The sequence below is a fragment of the Lycorma delicatula genome, chromosome 11 (genome assembly GCF_047948215.1).
Source record: "Lycorma delicatula isolate Av1 chromosome 11, ASM4794821v1, whole genome shotgun sequence".
Classification (NCBI taxonomy): Eukaryota; Metazoa; Arthropoda; class Insecta; order Hemiptera; family Fulgoridae; genus Lycorma; species Lycorma delicatula.
In genome coordinates, this window is record NC_134465.1 from 29,937,468 (window position 1) to 29,964,838 (window position 27,371).

At 29.1% G+C, this 27,371-nt stretch overlaps 1 protein-coding gene across 3 annotated transcripts in view; it reads left to right on the forward strand.

The window, feature by feature from the left end:
* LOC142332232 (nose resistant to fluoxetine protein 6-like) overlaps positions 1 to 27,371 on the forward strand; it is a 58,436-nt gene that overhangs the window by 24,435 nt on the left and 6,630 nt on the right. For 2 of the 3 annotated variants that reach the window (XM_075378528.1, XM_075378527.1), the window contains exons 5-12: positions 2,017 to 2,195; positions 3,489 to 3,649; positions 8,606 to 8,771; positions 10,729 to 10,916; positions 13,926 to 14,061; positions 21,751 to 21,940; positions 24,478 to 24,620; positions 26,782 to 26,896. In XM_075378528.1, the coding sequence (XP_075234643.1) occupies positions 2,017 to 2,195; positions 3,489 to 3,649; positions 8,606 to 8,771; positions 10,729 to 10,916; positions 13,926 to 14,061; positions 21,751 to 21,940; positions 24,478 to 24,620; positions 26,782 to 26,896 (1,278 nt within the window). The remainder of the gene's footprint in view (positions 1 to 2,016; positions 2,196 to 3,488; positions 3,650 to 8,605; positions 8,772 to 10,728; positions 10,917 to 13,925; positions 14,062 to 21,750; positions 21,941 to 24,477; positions 24,621 to 26,781; positions 26,897 to 27,371) is intronic. The other variant, XM_075378529.1, reaches the window with a different exon arrangement.

A 27,371-nucleotide genomic window follows, 5' to 3' on the forward strand; every position in this document is an offset into this window, starting at 1 on the left:
AACAAAGGCGGCTCCGTTCTACGACGAGGGTATTGGAAAGTTTGTAACCACACTACAACAAATGTCTAAATCGGAGTGGCAACTATGTAGAGAAATAGCATAACTATGTAAGTACTTGTTACAAATAAAAATTTTTTATTTTCACTGTGGTTTTAATTTCATGACCGATCGGACCTTGAAAAAAAAATAACCCTCGTAGTGTCACAATACAAAAAAAAAATTAAAATTAGTAATTATATATAAATTACAAAGTATACAAACTCTTGTTTCTAAAGACTAAGTTCATTTCATGATTTATTTTAAAAAGAAACATTAAATTAGTATTTTAGCATTAATAAATAGAATGCACATTAGCATAATTATTAAAATTATGCTAGCATTAATTAATCATCTAAAAAATGCTTTGTTGTATTTTTAAAACTAAATTATCAATCTTGTCTAAATAATCATTAACTTTTTTTATTTTTCTCTTTCAATATATGTTCTTTTCCATTTATGAATACAGGCCATTACAATGACATATTAAAAGTGTCAGATACTGTTCTCTTTTGTTTTTCTTTGATGGCATTCAAATTCCTACAATAGATCAGTAAGATTAGCTTTCCTTCAACAATCTGTGTTTTCAAGTAGTAAACTCTTTCTTTCTTATTAAAGAACAAACATACTGATATATCCATACATTTGCCTTATCAAAAAAAAAAATAATCAATATCCACTTTATTCATATTAACATACCTGCTATGAAGATAATTATTATAGACCTCAATTTTATCTGCTTTGGAAGAGATTAAAATGTATTCCACAATTTACCACTATGAAAAACAGATTTAGTAAATTTATTAAGAAGGAACAGAAAATTTTAGAAATCTTTAAATTTAAACATTGAAAATATAATAACTCAAAAGCATCATTAGAATGAAAATTAATTAAAAAATAATTCATATGCAACTATCATAGTGAAGAATAAAAATAGGATTCCACAAACATTTCAATGGTGAGAACAACCACCACCATCACATGCACTCAGTCTAATTATCCTGATTATAGATATGATGCAGTTGAAGACTTCATACATGGTACTATGACTAATCTGGGAATGAGATTGTAAACTATTCAATGGCATATCTTCTGTAGGTTGATAATCCACTTTCTCTTTCTTCCTCTTTTCTTCCTTGGATAAGCAACCTGGGACAGCCATTGCCCTGGCTCCATTTATGGTATTAGTGCCAATACTTCTAGTAGCCAGCGAGCAATTACTTCTTTATCTTCTTTACTGGGGCTCCCAGTAGGATGACAGTCCTCTTTTTTATTCCTGCAGAACTATTCAAGGACTATGTTCCTGTCTGATAGTTGCTAAAAAATTCAAGCTGAGGTATTTCACAAGTATTACCAGACTTAATGTTTTTATCTTATGATTTATGATCATAGAATCCTGATCTTATCCCTCTCTTTTCTTACGCTATTTTATTCATAGAATTTTATTGAAAGTAAGTGTTTTCACATTTTATATATTAAAACAATTGGGCTGAAAACCTATTTCCAGTCCATGCGGGCATTCTACTGGATGGATTTGGCTGATTTTTTTTATCCTACTCGAAATGACCTACAGACACATCATCAGATTCCTAACTTACCTCTGAGAATTCCTCAAAAAATCATCACTTATTACTCAGTTGAGGAACTTTCCAAGGTTATTATTCACAGGAAAATCTTTTTGAAAGATTGTCAATGTTGATAACATATCTGTGAGCCATTCTGAATTTGGGACAATATGTATTATAAATGTAACAAGCTTTTAAATGATTTTTTTAAATATATAATATTATAGTAATAATGCTGCGGAGCACCACGAGTCTAAGTTTTTACCCAAAATAGGTTTTTAGATAATTTTTAAAAATATATAACATTAATTTGTAAAACTGCGTGGCAGCAAGGGGCTATTAGTATTATGTTAATTGTACTTTGGTTTAAAATATAATAAAAATTATTCTAAATAAAATATTTTTTGTATTACAGGAATTATCAAATCATTTTCATTATACAGTAATGCAAACCAGCTTTTACAAAAAGATGAAAATCATTCTTCTGTAAAGTCACTTCATGGTTTAAGATTTTTTTCAGCATGTGGTGTATTATGTGTACATAGGCATTTAATAGACCCACAACCTTTCACAAATTTTTTTGCAATTATTAATGTCAGTATGTGTTTTGTGTTTTAATTACAATATTATATGCATTATCGTACAATTAGAAATAAAATTATTTTTATTTTTTTTTACAATAAGTATAAAAATGTTTGCTTAATAACCTTAAAAGGTGGTATAGTGTCAGAAAAAAAATTTATGATCACATTATTTAATACAAAACAGTAGACACTGCTATGTAACAGCTAACTTAGCAAAAAATAGTTGTAAGTTTTTTTATATCTTTTTATTAAAATGTATGAATTAAACAAAAGAACCTGTAATTGACTAAATAAAAAAAGAGACTGTTTACTATCGGCATGAGTGAAATACAATATTACCTCTCTTAGGGCTCATTAAAAAACTTAGAACGAGTTTTCATGGTATAAAATTGGGCCCTCAGGTCATTATTTATTACACATAAGTATGAATAAAATTTAGGGATATAAAACAGACAAATATTCAGCAAAATTAAAAATTTAAGTTACCTAAAAACCAAAATAATCCTCCTCTATCAATCCAGGATCATTATAAGCCAATAGCTTGGAATTATAAGCCAACCAATCGGCATATATTGTCATTACAACCCAATATCATTGGCTTATGAGAAGGAGTCATTCTGTTATTCTTCCACACCCACTTTTAAAAATTAACAGATATTTAAAAAAGATTACAATAATTTAATTAAAATTAAATGATTTTCTTTAACAGGAACAATATGTTACTTAGTCAATGAGTTTAAAAATAATACTAATAAACAAAAAACTGAATTTTCCACTCTCCAATTTAATATGTAAAACAATAAATATAATTTCAAATAATTTTCATTAATACCTTTCTGAATTATTTATTTTGTAGTTATGTTATTTATTTAGTAACTTCACTTACTTAATTTACTATTATTTCATCTATTTTTTATTTTTAATTGTTAACATGGACTTCAAAACACTTCTGTTTTATATTTTACGAAGAAATAATATTTTATGCCACTTCTTTGATCACAGTTCTGCCATGAATTCTTTGATCCATCCAGAAAAGTGATGAAGCAGTTCTGTTTTTCATTGAATGATTATGCCACCTACTTTTTCCTGATGTGATCTGTATAATATACTATTCTGTATAATGTATTATTTGATCAAAACAAAATATTTATTTATTCAATGTATTTGTAATCTTGTTTCTACAGCTCATATAAGAAAAATCGCAAATATGAAATCATAGTGTTTACATGTAAAACTAACTATATTACACATTAATCTGTTAAAAAAGTTATGCTAATATTTTACACAATTTTTTTAACTCTAGGAAATTCGACAATGGTATCGTTTGATCGTATTCAATGCTTATCTCTGGGTCGATGTGTTTTTTCTAATGAGTGGATTGCTTATATCATATAATTTTTTGAAGAGAACAGATAACAAGAAAAGATTAAATCTATTGACATTTTATTTTCATCGTTACATAAGGTATTTATGTACACAATTAATCTTTTATAGAATATATTTTACAGTATGAAAAATGTGAAAACTTAAAATTTTAATATAATCAGATAAATAATAATATATAACAATAAATACCAACAAATTATAATAACAATTAGGATATTAATAAAAAAAATATTCAGCCAATATATATTAAATTATCTCTACAAGTTTATTAGTTTTTTGAATAAATAACCAATTGAAGGCAGGTGAAATATGAAAGAAGGGGAAGCAGAAAAGTTGTATAGTTTCTGATGGGAAGACGTTCTAAGAAGTTACTAATCTACCTAAAAAGTCTTCCCACCAATTTATTTATAATTAAACTAAACAATTATGAAGAAAATACTACTTTCTTAAATTTTTAAATAAAGGTACTAATTTTTAAAAAAAACTGAACTGCCTGTATCATCAGTTAACATGTACAAATAATAATTATACGCTTAAATAATTTTAATTAAGTTTCCACATTATCTTTACACATTTACTTTTTATTTCTAAAAGTGTTGGATTCTTTTGTTGCATTTTGTGAAAATGTCTATAATGTTTCATTGTTTTGTTTGTTTCTGTTTTCAACACTCATTAGTGTCTTTAGATAATTTATTTCTCACCATCACATTTTACCACCCATTTCTTGTTAAGAGATTTATTTACTGGCTCATTTGTACAAATTATTGACTTTTCACTCATGTAAAGTTCAAAAACATTATCTTTGTCAACAACTTCATTCATTTTACATTACTACCCACTTTGTTTCTTGTTATGATCTTCCACAAGTGACGTACCCTCTGACAATGGTAAAGGTTTTTGTGACACCACTTTATCAATTAAAAGAAGTGTATTTATTAATTATACTCTGCCAAATCAGTAGCAGTGTGATAGCAACTTTTCATCTGGAGGTCCTAGGTTCAAATTCTAGTCTGGCATGGCATTTTTCATAGCTAAAAAATTTCCATTTCATATTTTCACAGCACAAGCTTTGAGCTTATGTGATGAATAATTCATACAAAAAAATTCCTACAAACCTCATCTGAAAAATTTTTGTTCTTTTGTCTGATCATCAGATGAAGTCCACTTTAAATTTTCTTATTCGCCACAACAGAACTGGGAAAAAACAAAGAAAAATTATTTTTACAAAACAAAAATAAAACATATTATAATTTTACAAAAAAAAGATAGTAAAATAGATTGTTGTAAAAAATAAATAATTACAGCAATTAAAATGGCAGAAAAGGTTTAAAAGGAATGAGATGAAACATTGCAACTGAAAATATTCCAATAAGTACACAAACAACATTGTACAAGTTCTTAAACTTAACTTGTTCAAGAAAATAAAACAACAATTAATAATAACAGAATTATTTCTATGAGATTATTAAAAACAATGGAAAAACAATAAATATTAATTATAAAAATACTACTAAGTATAGTTTTCATGCTTGAAAACTAACTACTTTAGCAGAAAAATAAGAATGAATCATGGTAAAAGCTATTTTAATTTAAAAAATACAGCATAAATAATAAAAGAACATAACAGTTAATTGTGAGATTTAGCATTATTTTTTTCTGACTGATGAATTATTTCACTACAGAAGCTTACAAAGAAGCTTGTGGGTATATGAAAATGGAAATTTGTAGCATATGACAAATGCCATACCTGACTGAGATTCAAACCTGGGACCTCCAGATTAAAGGCAAGACACTACCACTGAACCACGGAGATCAATAGATTTTAGAATTTGTATTACATATAAAGCTAAAATAAAAAATGTATTTTCTTTTCAACTAACAAGGATTCATGCTCAGAGAACATATTTTGCTCTCACTTCCAAACTTTTTTCTGATGTATATACATATATATATATATATATATATATATATATACATACGAGGTTTGTCCCAAAAGTAAGTGTACTGATTTTCGTACGGACGAAAAGGTAATGTAAAATGTCCTTCATGTATAACAGCACATAGGGAGTGACCTTGGTTGCAAGTGTATACATGTTTCAACTGGACGGTTGAGTCAGTCGCACGCTACTGCTGTTCGTATATGAACATGTTTTATAACCTCGTTACTTTTACTATAAAGGAAAATATTGAACAACATTATGCTATCAAGTCATGCCACAGAAGCATTTAATTCTTAAATTAAAGCTTATGGAGATGCCAATCTATCGTGAATTATGGTTTTAAGTGACACAAAGCTTTCAAAGAGGGCCAAGAAAATGTTAAAAACAACCCTCATTTTGGAAGACCAACCTCATCAACAAACGATGAAAGTGTGAAAATGGGGCAAGCTGTGCATTGTGCACAAAGGATTTGTACCTCCAGGACAGACAGTATAATGCCTATTACAAAGATGTTTTGGAAAGACTTCGAAAACGGGTTCAGCAAATCTGAATGGACATTGCACATGATTGGATGCTGCACCATGATAACGCACCAGTCCACACTTTACTTTCAATTCGAGAATCTCTGGTGAAGAAAAAAATTCCTCCACTTCCACAGCCCAGATCTAGCTCCGTGTGATTTCTACCTCTTCCCTAAGTTTAAATTGAAGTAGAAGGGGCATTTCGAGACAATGGAAAACATTAAAAACTGTAAACAATGAGCTACACATACTTAAGGAAAATGACTACCGATATTGCTATGAGTTTGGAAGACACGTTGGAACCACTTTGTAACTTCTCAAGGGGCATACTTCGAAGGAGATATGTAATTTCAGATAAATCCAATAGATAATTAAATATAAAATCAGTACACTTACTTTTAGGACAAACATAAATATATTTTTAAAATGTTTTATTGTATATAACGGCAATTTCATCCTAACAACAACTTAATATTACAATTAAAATATTAAAATGTTTTTACCTTTAAAGTACTGCTATAATTCTTTTAACTTGTAAAGAATTAAAAGTTAAAATTCAGAGAATATATTATTCTCTCAGTCACTTCATTAAAAGTAAATTAGTATTATCAGTATATTACAATATTGACCTAGTGGTGTAATTTAGAATTAATCCAAAACTTTAAACTTTTCTATAATTTTTCTGATCCATTTCTTATCCAAAATCAGTTTCTCATTAATAATATCTTTATTATTACACATTTTAATTACATTTAATTTACATATAAAATGATTTAGTATATACTAAATTATTAGCATTAACTAATGTTATTTTTTTATAAAACTAAATCTAGCTTCTCTCAGTTTTTCAAAAAGATGAGATGCTTATTCATCTGATCAAAATTACTTAAAATTTGAACCAAAACCATAACATATTTCAAATAATTACATAAAAATTTGTTTTCGAAAATTCATGAAGGGCAGCCTAGGAGAAACAAAGAGACTGGATATCAATAAATGAGGAAGTTAGTACACCAGTTTTTAAGTTTCTTTCTAAATCATATGATTTTAATTCAATCATTGGCATTTGATATTTTTATAGCCAACAATTCATCCACCTTACTAATAAAAATAATATAATATACCATAAGATTTACATATAATATGATAACATAATAATTTTTTCTGAAAATTCAAATATTTCATTGGCATGCTTATCACTGTGACCTCAAAATAATATTGTAAAGAAAAATTGCACAGTTAAAGAAAGATTTAATAAAATTCCAATAGTTAACTTTCACAGAATCTTGCAACATCAGTTGGTAAATAATATTATGATTGCGTGAAATAATACTGAACATCATAAAAACACAAATACATTACAGCTTAACTTGGAATGTTGTACTGTTTATAGAAAAAACAATTTTTTTTTAACTATCTTTGAATCATGTGCACTGTAAAGCATTTTCCTTGAGAGCCAATCTCTTACAATAAAAAATGTACATTCCTGCATGTTCACAAAGACAAAACATACTTGAAAGCAGATTAATAATAATTAGATGAACCACCTGATATTTTATTTTTTCCCTTAGTAGTCAGTTATAAAGTTACAGCATATTTAAAAGAATATTGTACATGAATCAATTTAAAAATAAAGAACAAGCTTTAAAACTTTTACAAACTTTCACTGACCAGCAAGTCATACTGAGGCCAGGGTATAAAGTACATAGTTTCCAAAGAAAAGAATCACATTTAACATTTTAATACCTTCCATTCAACAGATCAAGGAAGGTAATTTTTTGGTTTTGCGAACAGAAATTATTAAATTTAAGTGGAATTACTGAATATTATCGACGTAACATTTTCCTAATCTGATGTCAACAAGAACTTCTAGCGAGAAAAAATAAGTCTTATAGTTTGTAGAATGTAAATACATTACTATTCTGCATAAATTCTATTTTTTGGAAGCCTCGTTTATTCAATACAATAATGAAAAAAGTGTACACTACTGGTAACACTTCTAAAAATAGTAATAGAATACACAACACAATCAATGAGGCTTTTTAAAATGTAATAAATAACCATTATGTTAAAGATATAAAAATGATAAAGAACAGAAAAGGAATTATAAGTACTTTAAAAAGGTGAAATATGTAAAGCAAATACACCATGGAGATAGGTGGCACTCCACCTATCTCCATGGTGGAGTGATAGCATCTCAGTCTTTCATCCGAAGGTCCTGAGTTCGAATCCCGGTCAAGCATGGTATTTTTCATACGCTACAAATTTCCATTTTCACATTCCCATGTACACAGCTTTTTGTAAGCTTCTGTGCTAAATTAATTTATCAGTTGAAAAAAATACAACTGTATTTTTAATTCCCTACATAAGATCAAAGGTTGCACTTGGAAATATGGAATGGAAATTTTGAAACTAGTGAAAAATTCCTGCCTGAATTCAGACCAGAACCTGTTGGATAAAAGACAGAAACAATATCACTCATTATTCAATTTATACATTACAATACTTCACATTAAAATGAAGTGTCAATGATTATAATATTAATAAATTAAAATTATAATTTTATTTTACAGATTAACACCACCACTATTGGTTATCATATTAATTGTATTAATGATAGATCACATGTGTAATGGTCCTCAATGCCATTATTTAAATTTATTGTATAAAAAAGGATGTGAGAAAAATTGGTGGGCAACACTAACATATATAAACAATATTTATGATCAACACAACATGGTTTGTATTATAATGTACTAATAATCATAAACTATTAATTTGTAATTAGATTATTGCTACATTAGCTTTAATAGAAAAAATATAAAAATGTATTCAAAAAGATAATAAATATTTTAGGGAGTCAATGGTTTAGAGACTTACCTGGGAGTACATCCCAATTTTAGAGAAGCTTTTGAATTCTGACCAGGATTGGTCTCACATTAGTGGATAAAGATCAATATTATAATATATAAAAATATAATTTACCATAATATAGTAATATTAATAAATAATATATAATTACATTTATATATATTTATATAATTATATAATTATATATATATATATATATGTTAAGAAAAAGAATAGGTGAACCAATATTTTTGAGTAAACTTTTAATTTTGAATACAATTAAGAAAGTGCTTTGGTCTTGTTCTGTTGGAAGACAACAAGAGGGACTATTGGTTAAAGCAGAATAATTCCACATGGTTTATTGTTAATTCATTAATGGATTTCTTAATGAATTTTTCAAGACAAGGTTAAGTTCTTGAAGTCTTTGCGAAGGTTCTCAATTTCACCTGCAGATAATTTTTTTTTATGTAGGTACAACCCTTTATTATCAACCAAATGCATTGATTTTCATGACTCATTTTTTATTTTATTGTGGAACTTGCTCTTAAGTCATGCAACTTTCTTCTACATAGCTAACTTATAGATATGACTGATAAAATATAATTCACATTGCCTAATTAATTTTTTTTTAAATTATATAATGATTTTTTTAATTGTTCCTCCTTATTATTGCCTATTATTGAATTGTTTTAGTGTAATGATTTTGATATTATTATAATAATTAAAATATTTTCATAAAAACTTAAAGAAGATTGATAAGAAAATCTGCAGTAATATGGAAAATAAATTTTTAAATAAACTGAAAATCATTTTTTTTTTAATTTCACTTAATAATACATATTAATGTATTAAGCTAGAAATTACAATATCTCCAAGGATGTGAAAATAGGTTTTTAAGACATTTTCTCAAAATTTTTGCAAACATTTACCCTACTTTATATTAAGTTCAATACATGCGTGCATGTTTATCTTAGCATTTTTTAAAATTTACCCCAAAATTCCCCTTTCCCCAGGAACTGAAAAACTACCTTTTAATTTATTGCATATTTTTTAATTAAACTTCTTTAAATGTCTTCTTAGGCATGGAGTAGTGCAAGCGACCCTAAAAAAGATACTTTGGAAGCAATATTGGTGGTGGGGGAGCCAATAAAAGTTTATAAATATCTATTTTGTTGAATTTTTCAAAATGTTTTTGGTACATAATAAACTTTTAGTAACATTACAATAAAATTTCATCATAATTCACCCTCAACAAAAAATTAATTTTAGGTACTTTTATATGGCATTTTTTTAGGTTATAGATTTTTTTTTTAGTTGCTTTCACTCAATATAGTAGATGTAAAAAAATCAAAACATTTTATTGGAAAGTGATTTTGGAGATGGGAACGCAGAAAAATATAAAATACCAATTTTTTTAATATTTAAAGCTTTTTTTTTGTTTATTTAAATGCATAATGATGATTTTACAATAAAACTTCATCGTAAATTAGCCTTCAGCCCAAAAAAGAGATATTATGTAAGGTTTTTCATGTACAATTATTTTTCCACTATATAAGAACAAATAACCAATGCCAGGAAAGTATTAAACTTTGTTGTCAGTTTTTTCTTTTGTTTTTTTTTCACAAGTCAATACTGGAGTTGTCCTCACGTATGATTTAAATAGAATAAAAGAAAAAGTTCCCTGCAGGAAGAATTCTGGAATTAGAGTTTGCCTTTCACCTTCATTTCAGCTCCCTATCAATCAGTTTTGTAAGAATATGTTGCCATTCTGATGCATGTATCTGATTAGGTATAAAAAAAAAAAATCATAGTATTTTTATAATTTCAATCAAAATTTCTGTTGCAGTGCATCATAACAAGCTGGTACCTATCAGCTGATATGCAAATGTATGTCTTATCACCAATTTTACTTTATCCTCTAATGAGATGGCCACGTTTTATTTTTGTTGAAGTAGGACTTATGTTCTTAGCAACAGTAATTTACGTATTTTGTGTAGCATATATATACGAATTACGACCAACATTTATAGGACCGTAAGTAAACATATATCTTTAAAAGTTAGAAAAGTAAAATGTAAATGTTAAAATTTTTGATAAATTATAATCTATAATAAATAAAAGTTCAATAACTCATATTATTGAATTCTCATAGCATTTAAACACTTAAAATTAAACGAGGGTGGGCCAGAAAGTAACTTACGTTTGTTCCTAACATGGAGATGAGTGGGGAAAGAGCCACCATCTTTGTGTCAAACTGTTTCTAAACTCAGTACCCATCAAGCTGTTATAATGTGTGGACTAATTTTTCTACTTTATCATGAATTATAGAAATGTTCACTTCAATAGAAAAATACCGCGAGTTGTGAGGTGCATTCAGTGATTACGTTTTTTCTGGCATAAAACCTCAAACCAATTGAAATTCATCAGCAACTCTTGTGAGGTGTACGGAGATAATGAATGAAGGTGGAGTGAGGGGCAGTGGTGCATTCAGTTTAAAAATGGTTGCACCAATGTTCATGATGAGGATCGCAGTGATCAGGCCTAGCCTTGTGATTGATGAACTGATGATGAAAATCAACAATAAGATTTGTGAAAATCGCCACATTATGATTACAGAACTCTCGCTTCATTTCCCCCAAATTTCACGAAGTTTACTGCATGAAATTGTATCAGGGAAGTTTGGTTATCACAAGTTTTGTGCAAGATGGACGCCAAAAATCTAAGGCGGCAGGTTTCTACAGAGAAGAAATTGAAAACCTTGCACATTGTTATAAGTGCCTCAATTTAAATGGTAACTATGTAGAAAAATAGTTTAAGATTGTCCCTTTCAAATGAATACAATAAAATTTATTTTTTTATTTAGGTGGTATTTTATTTCAAAACGTAAGGTACGTTCTGAACAGCACTCGTACCACTCCATAGTGATGAAGTTTAAAACTACTAACAGTCAAATAACCCATTATTTTTTTATTCAATATAAAATTTTTCTTTCAATATGAAAGGAATTGTTTACAGAGATTTATTCCTTCTAGACAGACAGTGAATCAGCATTTTTACCAGAATATATTGAAAAGATGTTTGAGAGTTAGATGAAAATACCCAAAAATGTAAAAGAGCAGTAGTTGATTTCTGCACCATGTCGCTGCTCATATCACCTCTTATATAAAAAAGAAGATGGCCATTATCAAAGGGGTAAGGCAGGGTAAGGACCCTCCTTATTCACCCAACCTTGTTCCATGTGGCCTTTTCTTGTTTCCACATATGAAAAAAGATTTAAAAAAAATATGTTTGTAACAGATAAGTGAAAGAAATTCGCAATTGGTCATGAACTACATTTACTTGAGGAATTCCAAAGATGTTTCCAACAACAGAAAAAACATTTAATCATTAAGTCTAAACTAAAATTATTAAAACTTATTACATTTTTCACATTACACTACAGTTTTTAACATCCTATAACTTGAAAATTATACAACCTAGAAGAAAAATTCTACAACTAGACATTCAATGTATAGATTTCCTCACAAAATAGTAAAAAAAAAAAACAATTCATACAACAGTTTCTTGTATCTGTTTTAAAGTTGAAAGATTTTTCAAAGTATCACAAAACAAAAATGAAATTAATTTTATCTGATTTTTTTTTTCATATAAACTTGGTCAAAGTATAAAATTAAACGTCACTATGAAAAATACTCTTTCACTAAGAATAAGAATTGACTACAGTTAAATAATGTTTTTTTTTTTTTAAATGTTTTGATGCATATTATACAGACCAATGCCCAATTTATATGCAAATCTGAATTATGGAATGAAAATCTAATACTTACGTATTTATTTCAGTTGAAATTTTTATGGATAATTTAAAAAAAAAAACAATTTTTTTCTTATTAAGGAGGTTAATGTCACATTGAGTTTGAACACAGAGAAAATTTAGGACAACGTATTTAAATAAACTAAAATTTTAAATACTAAGGTTCAGTTTTAAAAAGAGTTAAAAAAAATAAATAACTTTATTAAGATTACTAATTTAGAATATTTTTCAAATACATTAATTATTTTCTGTAATAATTTTTTTTTTTTTTAATTTTATTTAATGATGAATAAATAAATTCAAGATTAATAAACTATTTTTCTTTTTAACTAGTGCTATTTAAAACCGATTAAATAATAATCCTGGTTCTAACAGGAATTGTTTTTATCTTATTTAACATAAATTAATGTGAAGATCTTCTTAAAAGTGGACCAATAACTAATACAATAATATAATATTCTTCTTTGCTTAAGTATTATGCTGTTGCACAAATCATAAAGTCCTGTTATCTGGTTCGATAGAGGTGGATATTATTTTATTCTATTTTTTTTTTTTTTTTTTATGAATAAATGATTATTTATTACATAAAACTAAGTTACTGAGACTCAATTTTACTAAATTACTAAGTTCTGATTAATGATATTTTTGAATTTCTGAATAACAATGCTTCACTTTATAAAAAAAAGGAAAAGGCATAGAATTAAAATTTCATTATTTTTCTGCTAATCTATAGATCTTAAGCAACAATTAAAAGCTATTTCAGTGTTATCAATTTAGCCTTCTAATCAAGAGTACCTACAGAAAAATTATAAAATATTAAAAAAACAAAATATGTGACTAAATATGCCTTTAAAAAATGGTATTTTAGAATAAAAAAATCAAATGAAAGTAATTTTAAACACACAAGAAAGATTACTTTTCTTGTGTGTTTTAAGATTAACAAGAATATTCTAGTTCTACTCTTCTTCTCTATTCCCTTCTATAAGTACAAACTTTTAACCTTAATATACTTGCACTACTCCTATATCTAAACAGCACTGTTCCTATATGCCTCCAAACAGCCTGTCAAAATAGTTCTTTTAAATAATTCTGCATAAATCTCTATCTTCTAATTTAACTTGTTCATTTCATTCCTTTTCTTCATTTAATTTCTAAAATTTCAAAAACAAATAAAATTACAAAAACTACTTTAATAAATAAAATCACAATTTATTTTTTTTCCATCTACACAGGAACATTTTTTACAAAACTGATGCAGAAATGATTTATAACCAATTTTATGCAAGAGCAGGTCCATGGTTAATAGGATTTGCACTTGGAATCCTACTACCCAAGTCAACTGAAGAAACCAAAGTAAAATTACCAAAGGTATTATGTAAAATATGTCCAAAATTTAAAATTATCTGACTTAATTTAATACAATAAATAATATATTTAAAATTGATTATTGACATACCTCTACATCCAAAAGGTTGAGGGGGAAAACATACACATATGTGAATACAATGATTTTAAACATTTCATTTATGAATACCACCAATTTTTATTTGATAAAGCAGTAAATCCTCAGTTTTATCAAATCCTTATTTTTATAACAAGGAAATTTTATAACATGGCAAAGATAATCTTAATTAAATTCAAATTAAAACAATTATTTTTTATCTTTTATTACTTATTAATTTATTTAAATTATTCAATAAATTTCAATCAGAGAGAACAGGAAAATGCTAAATGTAATTGCATACAGAAAAAGGAACTGGCTAAGAGATTATGTGAAAAGGTGTTTATTAGTGGATCCAATAGAAAAAGGCTTGGTGAATGGAAGGAAAGGAAGAGATTTCAGATGATGGATGGAATTATGGAAAAGGGAAAATATGCTGAAACAAAGAGGTTAGCAAAGGACAGTACAAGGTGGAGAGCAGCTGCCATGACAGGACCTGCCTCTAATGACAGAACATTAAAAATAAATGAAATGATTGTTCAATAAAAATGTATTTCTTATTTGAAATATAATATTAATGTAAATGAATTCAGTAAAAAAAAATATATAAAAAAGTACAGATAACATGATATATAAGGCAGGAAACAGTGTATGACACCTAACTATATATATAAAAACTCTACTTTAACAGCCAAAAGAACTGGATATAGTCATCTGTGTGATGATTTGTTTTAGAATTAAAATCATGCTGGTGTATATTTTTAACTAATGTTCTGAGTAAACCTCAAAATAATAGTCATCTATCAGTTGGTTACTGTCAAAACAATAAAGATCTGAGAATAAACATAAAAATTATTGAAAAGTTTACAATACTTAATAATGTAGGTGCTGGGTCAAAAACCACTGTTTGTGGTTGGGAGGTAGAGGTAGAGTGGGAAGCAGACTACAACGAAATATTGAAAGTTCATTCCCTCAATAAAAATTCTTTGGTATTATGATTTAGTAAGGACAAATATTATCTGCAAATGGAAAGTACTTAAGAACTGTCCATTATAATCAAATTCCATAAAATCGAGGGTTTATTGTATTACCAAATCAACACTCAACAAAAATAGTAGAATTCAAGTACGGCATTGTTATATAGCTCTCATACACATTAACAAATTACACTTCAACTTACAATTTAATGGACAATATGAACACAGCAAATCAATTTATTTTGAGTACGGTGATTTCAAAGAAGCTGACAAGTTAAATTTTAAAATACATATAAAATTCATTGCAAGTCCACTTTACACACAACAGAAAAATTTTTAGTTTTCTTACATCTATTACATCAACTGTTACACAAATCATTAGCCAAAAATGATATTGATGAACTACAATATAAAATATCTAGTACAGATTAATGGCTGACCATCCAGAATAACAAAAACTTGTTGAATAAAATATAGACTAAAATTAAAACCACATGAACATCAGATACAAAACACAAATATATAACAATTAACAGTCATATGAAAGAAGGATGCTGTATTGTTTCTAAAACAAACATAATCATCAGAAAATTAACAACACAGAATCTCAGGAGTACACAAAATTAATTGTAATAGCTGAAGTAAATAGTATATTGACCAGACTGAATGTACATTCATCCAAAATATACAACTCAACAATAGAATCATTTCACAGAAATACACAACACAGATGCACATGTGCATGCATGCACACACACAAGTTGATAATCACAAAATTTTAATTTTTCACTTAACTAAATGCCAAATTTCGACATCCTGGAACAATATGAAATTTACAAACATTAAATTTGACAAACAAACATATTAAATGAACTAACTCAACAAAGATCACTTATGTTATTTAACTATACTACTAGAGATTTATTACAACCAACTCATATTTTTAAATAAATGTAATAATTTTTAAATTATCATATTTTGTCATCCTGATCAACCAAAAATACTGAAACTTATGGGAAAATTTACAACAGCTGGTGGGATAAGGCGTAATTGACAGAAATTACGCCTGTCTATGAAGCTGGTAGCTAACCTACAATATGAATGTAGGCATTAATGGCAGAGGGACATGTTAGTGTAGAAGACCCATGATAAAATTATTTTCCTCTCAGAAGTCCACAAAAAATCTAACATTCTTTTATAACCTATTAAAAAAGGAAATGTTTCATTATTTATTAACAATAATTTTTGTTGTCAATTATTGGATATGAAAGTGAAGTTTTTGAGAATAAAACTAAGCAGATAACTGAGTTCTCGCTCAGGTAAATAACTGCAGAATTCAGAGTGAATTTTTTTTCTATCCAATCCTTCAGTTTCTTCACAAAATCAAGAAGTAAAAAAAAATATATAATTCATTTTTATCTGTTATTAATTATTCTCAAATGATGTGTATTTAAAAAAAATTAGTCATTACTTAATCTTTATACTCAATAGCATTTGCAGAATTTTACAGGGATGTAAACCAATAGAATATCGATTGTGAAATCATGGATTTTACAATTACTTAATCAAAAAACAAACATTTAGAGTTTTACCACAAACCGATTGTTGAGATTTAATAGGTATCTACATTATTAAATTGCATGCCTAATAAATTAACTAAATAAACTATTATTGAACTGGGTCGTATGGAAAGAGGATATTTTTTAAGAGTCTGTTGTTCCAGTACTGCCTATGTTAATGTATGTAGTCATTAGCAGGATAATTCTCTGCTATTGTCCAATAAAAGTGGGACAAACAGCACACTATTCTTGTCATTTCAATACTGATTGTCATGAACAAGTTTCTTTCAGAGGGCAAACTTGCAAAGGTTGAAAATTCATAACAACTGGTGTAGTAATGAAAGGAAGGAGATGCAGTAATGAATAAGAAGTTGATCCAGCAGAATATATCAACTGTAAACTACAGATTATTGTCAAAAAAATTTTTTATATCATTGAACTATCAATGGTGTTACAGGTTCCTAAATGTAATGTTCAATGAATTTTGCTTTTGTACTGGCATTAAGACACTTATGAAATGATGTATATAGCAATCAACTGTACACGACTGAACTAATCATGCCTTTTTGAAAATATTTCAACATTTTTTCACGGCTTATTACGTGATAATTAAGAGTGATGCTTTCACATGCCAGGTTAAATTTATCGCCAGGTGTTCTAGTGGTGAACACATCATCCCAAATCAGCTTATCTGGAAGTCGAGAGTTCCAGCGTTCAAGTCCTAGTAAAGTCAGTTATTTTTATACGGATAATACTAGATTGTAGATACCGGTGTTCTTTGGTGCTTGGGTTTCAATTAACCACACATCTCAGGAATGGTTGAACTGAGACTGTAGAAGACTACACTTCATTTACATTCATACATATCATCCTTTGAAGTAATACCTGAATGGTAATTTCCAAAAGCTAAACAGGAAAAAGAAAGGTTAAAGCAACCATTCAAGTTGGGATTGCATAAATGATCAGAAGTGTGTAGTTTTGCTCTGCTGTTTTTGGTGTTTTGGAGTAGTTTTTTGGTGATCTTTAATGTTCTTTGGTTTGGATTTTTTTATTAGTGTATGACTAATGGATATGAACATGTAATTTGGTAAGTTTCAGACAACGAACTATTTAGTTATTTCAATTTTTTGTTTCTTTCTACACTGTAGTATCGAAAATTGGTTGTATTTAACCTAGTAATTAGATAAAATTATTCTAAGTTGAAAGACAAGACAGTACAAGTGTGTGTCGTCATTAAATTGTAGTAAACATCATTATCATTCACTAAAGGCTACGCATTTTCGATTTAGCCATAACATTCTCATCTCCGCTTCTCTCTTCAAGTCATTATATGAACCAAGGCCCATCTCTTCTTCAACATTATTGATGATGGTTGCTCTCGGTCTACCTCTAGGTTTTTTACCCAAAACCTTGCCCTCAAATATATTTGTCAAGAGCTGGTCATGTCATATTACATGTCCTATCTATTTCGCTCTTCTTCTTTGTATAACATTTAGCAAGGACCTCCTCTCACTCACTTTTGCTAACACTTGATCATTTCTTTACCTATCCATCCAATTTGTTCTTGTTATTTTCCTCCAAATCCACATTTCCATTGCTTCCAGTCTTGTTCTTTCTGCTTTCCCAAGGGTCCATGTTTCACACCTATACGTTAGAACACTCCGGACATAAGTTTTAGCAAACTGTTTCTTTATTTGCATACTTATATATGATTATCAGTCAGTATATTTTTTTTATGCTGGAAAGCTTGTTTTGCCAGCACTATTCTTCTTTTTACTTGTGTTGCACATTTATTATCGCTAGTGACGATACCTTCCAAATAACAAAAACTGTCAACCTCCTCTACAACAGAACCGTCTTATTTAATACCCACCCTTGTACCTTCCTTTGTTTTTCCTACAGTCATAATCTTTGTCTTCTTATTAATCTTCAGTTTAAGTTTTGTTAGTACTTTAGTTAGTGTTACTAACATAATCACCATTCTTCTTGATGATTCTCCCAGTAACACAATATCATCTGCAAAGCAGATACGATGTATGGATTTTCCATTAATTTCTGATTCATTTTGTTTTTTGCCCAAATCAAAATAAACAAGTACTTAATAAACAGGATCAAATTAAATAAGGACTTTGAATATTTTTCGCATTCGAGGCGAAAATATTCTAAGTCCTAGCCATCTCAATTATAAGGGGGATTCCTTTTTTACATTTTTCAGACTATCCGCTCCTTCTAGACCTAAATCCTCCCGGAGCTCCACCGATCTGGGCCTCCTCTATCTCCTGATCCCCAACCCAAAAAATCCCCAAAAATACCCCCCTCCGAAAAATCCTTTTCATCCCCGACCGTTTGAACCCTTACCCCAAAACCCTCTCAAATCTGCGGTTCCCTTTTGTTTATCGTAACCCCTTTTGAGAAAAATGCAGAACAGCCTTTCAAAGCGACGAGAAGTTTGTGCAAGAAGACGCAACAAAGATAAAGAAGACCTAATGTTTCGGCCCCCGGACCATCTTCAACGAAAGGTGATAAGGAGAAAGGCGATAAAACTCAAGCAAAAGGAGTAAAAGGGAAAGGTATAAAGACGACGAGAGCAATACGATGGAGGTGACAGACGCTAGAGTCCGCAAGAGGTAAATAGATGCAGTATAATATAGCAGCGATGGGGATCTAACCATGGTACCGATATGGATCATTTGATTCAAGAAATTGAAAAGTTCATTTCACATATTAAAAAGAACGTGAACACAAAGCGCGAAATCAAAGATTGCGCTTATCGGATACTAGAATTTGCTGAGGATGTAGAAACTACCATACCTTATACAAAATAGCGAACACGATGTTTAGCCAGAGCAGTGATACTCAAACGAAACGCGGACAAAACCTTGAAGATAAACAAAGGTCGAACAGAGCCGAGATCAGAGAGAAAATAGAAAACGTCCTGGAATCAGGTGACAGATTCAAGAAAAGAGAATTTGATAATTGTGTTTACTGTGATTTATCTGACTCGCCACAGCACACACTCTTTGTTTGTGATAAGTGGTTGGACATAAGAGTAAGAGAACAAATCACGAATATTACCCCAGGTACCGTAATAAGCTGTATGCTACGTGGTACACAGGAATGGAGAAAAATAGAGAATGTGATTACCGTAATATTAGATACGAAAGAATCAGATAGCAAGGGTAAGCTCCAGGAACTAATACAAGATTAAAAGGCAACGCGGAGAGGAACCCGGGAACGACATAGTCGGGTCCAGATTACTCCTCTCTGGTTGGCCGGTGGCAAACAAAGACGAAAACCTACAGCAATCATCTTACCCTGATAAGTTTATGAATAGAAACTGATGGTAGATAAAGAAGAAACTCTCTATGGTTAGTTTTAACTCAGGCAGAAAATACGACAGAAAATCAGGAGATGAATAGAGGAAAAACATATAAAGGGATTGGAATTTTTAAAAAAATCGGAAAGATCGAGTGCCGGCCGCCAGGGAGGGGCTCAAGAACGACTTAAGTCAGGCCCAGACTACCCCATTCTGGTTTGTTACCAGGCATGGCAAAAGAAGAAATTTCAAAAGATCAGAACCAGTGAGCTGACCTGCTCTACCAGACATACAGCCAGAGGGTGGGGAGGCTTGTTAGAGTCAAGGAACACTTGGGCCATGCTAAGGTTTAATGCAAATCTATCCCACAAGTATAGCAGAGAAGAAAAAAAAAAAGAATCAATCACCCCATTGGGCTGGTCTAGTGGTTAACTCATCATCATTGCAAATCAGCTGATTTCGAAGTCAAGAGTTGTAAGGTTCATATCATAGTAAAGGCAGTTACTTTTATACAGATTTGAATACTAAATCGTGGATACCAGTATTCTTTGATGGTTGGGTTTCAATAAACCACAAATTTCAGGAATAGTCAACCTAAGACTGTACAAGACTACACTTTATTTATATTTACTCATATCATCCTCATTCATCCTCTGAAGTAATACCTTAATGGTTGTTCCAGAGCCTAAACAGATAAAAAAGAGGAAAAAGAAGTTAAATCAATTGGTAGACTGCATGTGCTTAATAAATAGCCTATTCATTTTGACCATGTAACTGTTTGGTGCAGCAAGGTAAAGACTTATGATGGCATAGGGCCTTTTTTCTTTTAGAAGGGTAGAAAGTCACTGAGATCAGCTCACAGTTTATTGTACCGTATTCAACTTTTGCATGATTTCCCAACTCCATAGGGAATGAAATGTACCGTAGATTTATGTATTATATGGTTTCAACATGACATAGCAACATTTACAGAACAAGCTATTTAATGACTGTTGTAAGGAAATTGCTACCACATAGTAACATTATTTTACCTTTTCAGTAAATAACTTCCTCTAGAGCTAGCTCAAACGTAAGGTTTTAATTTAAAAAATTAGTACAATTGAAGAACTGAAAGATAAAATTGTAGTAATTCCACTTTTAAGTGAGACATGCAATATATAGAAATTACGATGGAAACACCTAGATGACATAATTTTTAAGACAAAGTAATGTAATTAAGTATAAGTGGCATGTATTTTCCTTTAGAATTATGGACATAATTTGTATAACAGCTTAGGTTTAAAATGTACCATTTCCCTAACAGACCCTGTACAATGAATAATTCTAAATAAAATGAAGCGATACAGTAATAATTAATCAATACAATAAACAAATAAAATCAATCTATTCACAAGATGTTATTGATTTCTTTCAATAATATTTACATTCTCAGTGTGCCTTATTCCTGAGATAAAATAGTAGTAATTTTAAAACACTTATCGCTTTTTTTTTAACAGAATATAAATATTGTGAAATACATTAAATACTGCATGTGCTTGCTTTATCAATAACAATAATAAAATAGTGAAATTATTTATTAAATTTATTTTATACAATGTAAATATTTTTTATTTATTTTATAAAATAAAATAAATAATGAATAAAACAAATAAGAATAGAAAATTGTTTAGAACACTTAAAAATAGTTGAAAACAAACAAAAATACCTCCTTCTAATATTTACTGCCACTGAAAAAGTACTAATATTAAACTGTAATTTTTGTAGATTTGTGTTATATTCGGATGGATATTAGCAGTTTTATTCTGTACTGGAGCTATGTTTGGTGAAGCACTGTTTATACAACAGGATTATTTACAATATCCTATAATTGAACCACTTTATAAAGCGTTCTACCGTAATTTCTGGGCTCTTGGGTTTGCGTGGATAATATATGCTTGTCACACTGGCCATGGAGGTATGTGCATTTCTGTGTTTATTTTCTCAATTGAAATATATTTATTTGTGGGTTTATTTTGAAGTTGTTGTAGATAAATTAGTACAGTAATAAAATAACTTTTTGGGGCACAATTTTATAACTAGCTTCTTGTAGCAGATAGCTAAAAAAATAACAAAAAAAAATTACTAATAGTCATATTTGAATAATGGTAATATAATTTTTTTGAAAACTGGATTATGGAAGTCTGAAATATAAACATAAATATAAAATAAAATATTAAGATATATGATCAAAATAAATTGAAGAATCAAGGATTTATTGATTTGATAATGGAAGGAAATACAGCAAAAATCATCAGCTTTGTATACAAAAATACCAAGATTCATCATTTTCTTGAAAGTCATTGATAAAAAATTCGAGGACAGATCCTGTCAACTTAACAAATACATATTCTCATGTTTAACAAGGTCATGTACAAATAAAATCATGTACAAATAAAATTTACATAATATAAACTCAAAGCATGGAATAGATCCATTGCAAGATAAAATATTTTAAAAAATCAGGATATCATTGAATAGCCTCCGAAAAGGTAATATTTGTGACAATCTGTAGATGAAAGTTTTTAATCAGCAAACCATAAAAGTTAATCTTGACCTTTAGGAGGATAAAATATTTTAAATTTTCAAGGCCAGAACAAGAAAGTTAACCACAACCTTCTCTAACAAACACCTTGGAATACCAACTCATTTCTTTGATACATTTTGCAGTTTTTTTTCTTTTTTTTAAAAGTGGAAGTCCTTTTTTTAACATAAATTCTTTTTTAAAGGAAAATTGGCCCTAGATCATTACTGAAATTAATATAAGTCAATCAATCATTGAAAGACATCACTCATATATCAGTCTTCAGTCAGAAGCATAAAGATATCTGGAGCTAGATGTTCATATTTTTAACAGTAGACAATACTGTTTCATACTGCAGTTGAAGAGTACACAAAATAACACGATCAAGTTGATGCAGTTTCCAAAAATGGAAAACCATACAAGACAAATCTTTTGATACTTTATCGCTCATTATAAGTAAGTTAAAAGGCAAGATGGAATTAAAGAAGATGCACATACTCAGCGACACACACTTAACAGTTTTCTCCTTGTTAAGGAGGAATTGATTTGTAGTAAAACCCTGATTCAAGGAGGACACCATTTAATAAAATAATTTTATATTCTGATCAATAAATAAATTATATATATCACATCAGAAACGAGTAGGTGTTACTTGAAGATAAAATAATAAATTACTTATAAATTAAATTAAACAATCCATAATAAAATTTATTTAGTCTAGGCAGCAATCCGCTGCCACGCCTAGGTCACTGAATGACAGCAAGTACTTACCCACTACTTTATAACGCTTGAAGCCATAATAATTGGCTGGTGGTCAGCCATACTCAGGGTTAGCTTCCCACGGCAATGCGGTAAGAGTATGCCATAGTATTTCATTTTCCATTTCCATATCCCAAGCACATGTTTCAAGCTTATGTAGTGATATCAAGCAAAAAAAATTGTAACACAACATAAGCACTATCTCATGAAGACAACAAAACAAAAAAAAATATAAATTAATGAAGTTTTCCTACTCTCCATTCCATTGTAGTATCTGCAAAGTACATTAATGTATTGTTGTGTATGTAACAAATATATATTGTAACAAGACCGGTGTAACGGGGCTGAGTAACGGATTCCTACCATTTATTATGAAAGTAATATAAAGTATAATAATTGCAGGAATCCAGAAAGGGAAAAAAGGAGAACCTTTTTTGTAAAGTGTAGGCCCGTTTAAAATCGCCCTTTGTTATATTGCCCGCTAATACACAATGAACACCTGCTGTACGGTGAGAAGAGACCAGGTTTGGAATTCATGAGCAACAAAAGCCTTGGTCAACTGTTGTTACGCTTCTACCTGGGTCTGGTCCGGTAGGTAAAGAGGCTAGAAGTATAAATAACCCAGTAAGACCAGCTAAAAAAGAGTTCTATTAGAAGCAGTCGATGAGGCGTTACGGCATCGGTCCCGCAAGGGCAGTACTGCAAGGAGTCCACTACTATTATGCTGATTATTATTGTGGTTGTAATTACTATATTAATAGTTGTGTTCATTAATTGCTTTATTATTATTACTATAAAAATATCACCATTGTTGTTATTATTATTAATTTGTCTGGTTGTAATTATGAACATTTTAAATCAATAAACTGTAATTATATAAACATTCTAAATTCTCAACGTCTCAATATCCTGATCGAGCCGCGGAACACGCGACAATATATTAATTTCATTTTCAAAATACTAATCTCCTACTTTCTGTAAAATCGAAATATAACCTATAAAACTCTAAGAATGAATCCAAAAGTCTAGTTCTGCTATTTCAATTTAACTATTGTGCATAATTTTAACAATCATTATATTAATCTCATTTTCCAAAATTTTTGTTCCAGTATTTATGGTATAGCTACCGTAATTTTATTTAAATGCTAATTTAAAATTTTGGTGATTTCCAGGATGGGTCAACAATTTTCTATCATCATATATGTTTCATCCTCTAAGTAGAATATCATATTCATTTTACTTGGTCCACATAATTGGACAATTTCTACAATACCGGTATGTGTATGTGCCTCGACATTACAGTGATATAACACAGGTAAAAACTGTTTCAAAATGTTCTCGTAAAACTTTCTTAATAAAAAAATATCAGTTGCCTGCTGGTGAAATTAAAGATATGTGTGGCTTATCAGACAGCTGCACATTTGTTAGTTTACAAGCATACTTGTTACTTTCATGCATATATAAAATGAGCACGAAAATATTATTTTTATATTTACTTTTCAGTCAGGGCGCTGCCCCCTGGACCCTCGAAGCGTTTGTATCCTCATGTTTGTAAGAATATTAAATATTTTACAGATATTCATCAGTAATATTATTTAATTATATTTCTGTTGCCATGGTGACAAAAATATAATAAAGTAGAAGGATTAATACATTTACATATTATATGAGTTATATGACTGAGAATAGAGGAAGCATTTCATTCCGTAAGTCACGTGTGTTGCCTATTACTAGATTCCAGGAAATTCCCGGAAACTAGATTCCCGGAATTGCAGCTGACAGCCTTTGTCTCCTTACATTAATTGTAATAATTATTAGTTCCACTTAGACTTTCATGATGTAAAGTCCGTGTACGGCACTCATTCGATGCATGTATCGTCCTATTACTGTAAAGTTAGCATGTACGCATAACTTAAGTATAAGAGTATATTATGTAATTAGTATTTTCTACACATACAACGTTTGTATCAAGAAGCATGGTGCTTCTATATTTATTTTTATAAAATTTCAAAAAAACTTAAGTCTACACTTACTTACTTACATTTTGTTTTTTAATAAATTGTAAAAATATAATAAGGATAATAAATATTAAAGTAAGCAATATACTGTTTATAGTACACAATACAATTTATCATACAGTTAGTACAATTTTTTTCGCTAGATGGTAGCGCTTCATTCAAAATAAAAATGTGAGCATTTATAGCAAACCAATGTTATCATGAGTTTTTATTGGAGAGAAACTATTATTTAATTTAAAATCGCGTGAACCCGTGATGTCGCTACACTGTGTTGTGATTTCGAATTGCAGACCTTTGTTTATATGTGTTTATAAAAATATTGTGTGTACAAAATACTAACAGAAAATGAAAGACAACATTAAAATGCAAACAATCATGAAGATTTAAAGAAATATTATTGACCATGATAATATTTTATCGTGCGTTCGATTCCAGGGATAATTGTTGGAGTTAGATTCAGTCTTAGTTGTAGTTTTCCTCCGTTATTTATTTATTTTTTTGGATAAATAGTGCATGAAAATATTATTTCGTTATATATAGTGATTGAATGAAATTAATAACATTACTTTTTCACAAGTTTACGGTAATTTAAATCAAATTAATATTTTTACGACTAATTTACAACATAAGCAGCATTTAAAAATAAGTTGTAGGAATTAAAGTAGCTAAAATGCAATATATCGATTACAATTAAAGGAAACAATACTCTATAATGATATATTTATGTTACATATTCTAATCATACGACAATAAAAGACAAGATAACAATAGATTTTTTTTTAATCACATGCTGTTATAAAATTTGCACATAAACATTATTTTTGTTTAAAAACCTACAAAAAATAAATTAAAATTAATAAAATATAATTTTAATTTATATATTTTTTGTTGTATTCAAAATTGTTATTAATAAGCATCAAAGTCAGGTAGGTGTATAATAGGATCAGTATCATGGGAAATTAAAACTTAATTACAGTACATTAACACAATTTTGCTGCAAATAAACATTTTGTGCTCTTGTAAAATTAAGAAACTGATGTAAACTATTAAAATGCACTCAATCAATAAATTTTTAAGCAACCATTTTTCGCCATGATCATGTATTATTAGATTACTGGTTCAAACCAAATCTTTGATCGCTATCAAAATAGATAATCTTGGATATAAATTATGTTTCATTGTTTCCAAATTGTTTTTAAATTTGTTTTAATTTTCTGCTTGCAAAGAATCTATTATATTTTAAAATGAGTATTTTTTATTTCAAATTTTAAATAGTTTCTACTCACTATCATGGAAATAAACTGTTAGTGTCTTTATTTGTTGTAAATGCAGTGTAGTAAAATATTTTATGAAACTAGAGTTAAAGATCAATCAGTTTTGGAAAACTGATTGGACTAATATATATTAAAAAACTAATATATATATTATTAAAACAAATTTGGTGTTATATTTTTTCAGTTTTCGTTGCTCGCTGGTGATGTAGTTATTGCTGTAATATTTGCTGTTATACTTCATCTGACTGTAGAAGCACCAACATTAAATTTAGAAAAACTTTTTACAAAGAAACAAAAAGGTAATATTTAAATAAATAAACTCTCCTACTGGAGATTGTTAATATAACGCGTTGTTCCATGACTGAAATAAGTAAAGTTGTTTGTTGTTTTGATTCAATCTGTTTCAGTTTTGATTTAGATTGTGATCCATGTAAAGGATCTGAGGTGCAAGCAGCATAACTAATCAGTACTACTGATTAAAGGGAATTCAATTCACTACTCATTTTTCCTAATTAGCTTTGCATAAGACTTTTTATTCTTAAGAATGAGTACACCATTTTAGGAATTGACTGGTATCAAATGTCAGGTCATCTAAGAAGAGTAGAGTAGTAGGAGAGCAATGAGCAAAGACAGCCTTGACCTTTGACCCCTATGACGTCATGATCTCGTGACGTGTGTCATGCTCATCACGTGACTCAAAAAAAAATTACAGGAAAATTCAAGGTCACCAAAAAAAATTTTAAGGTCATGCCAAATCTGAACAATTTTTTCGTA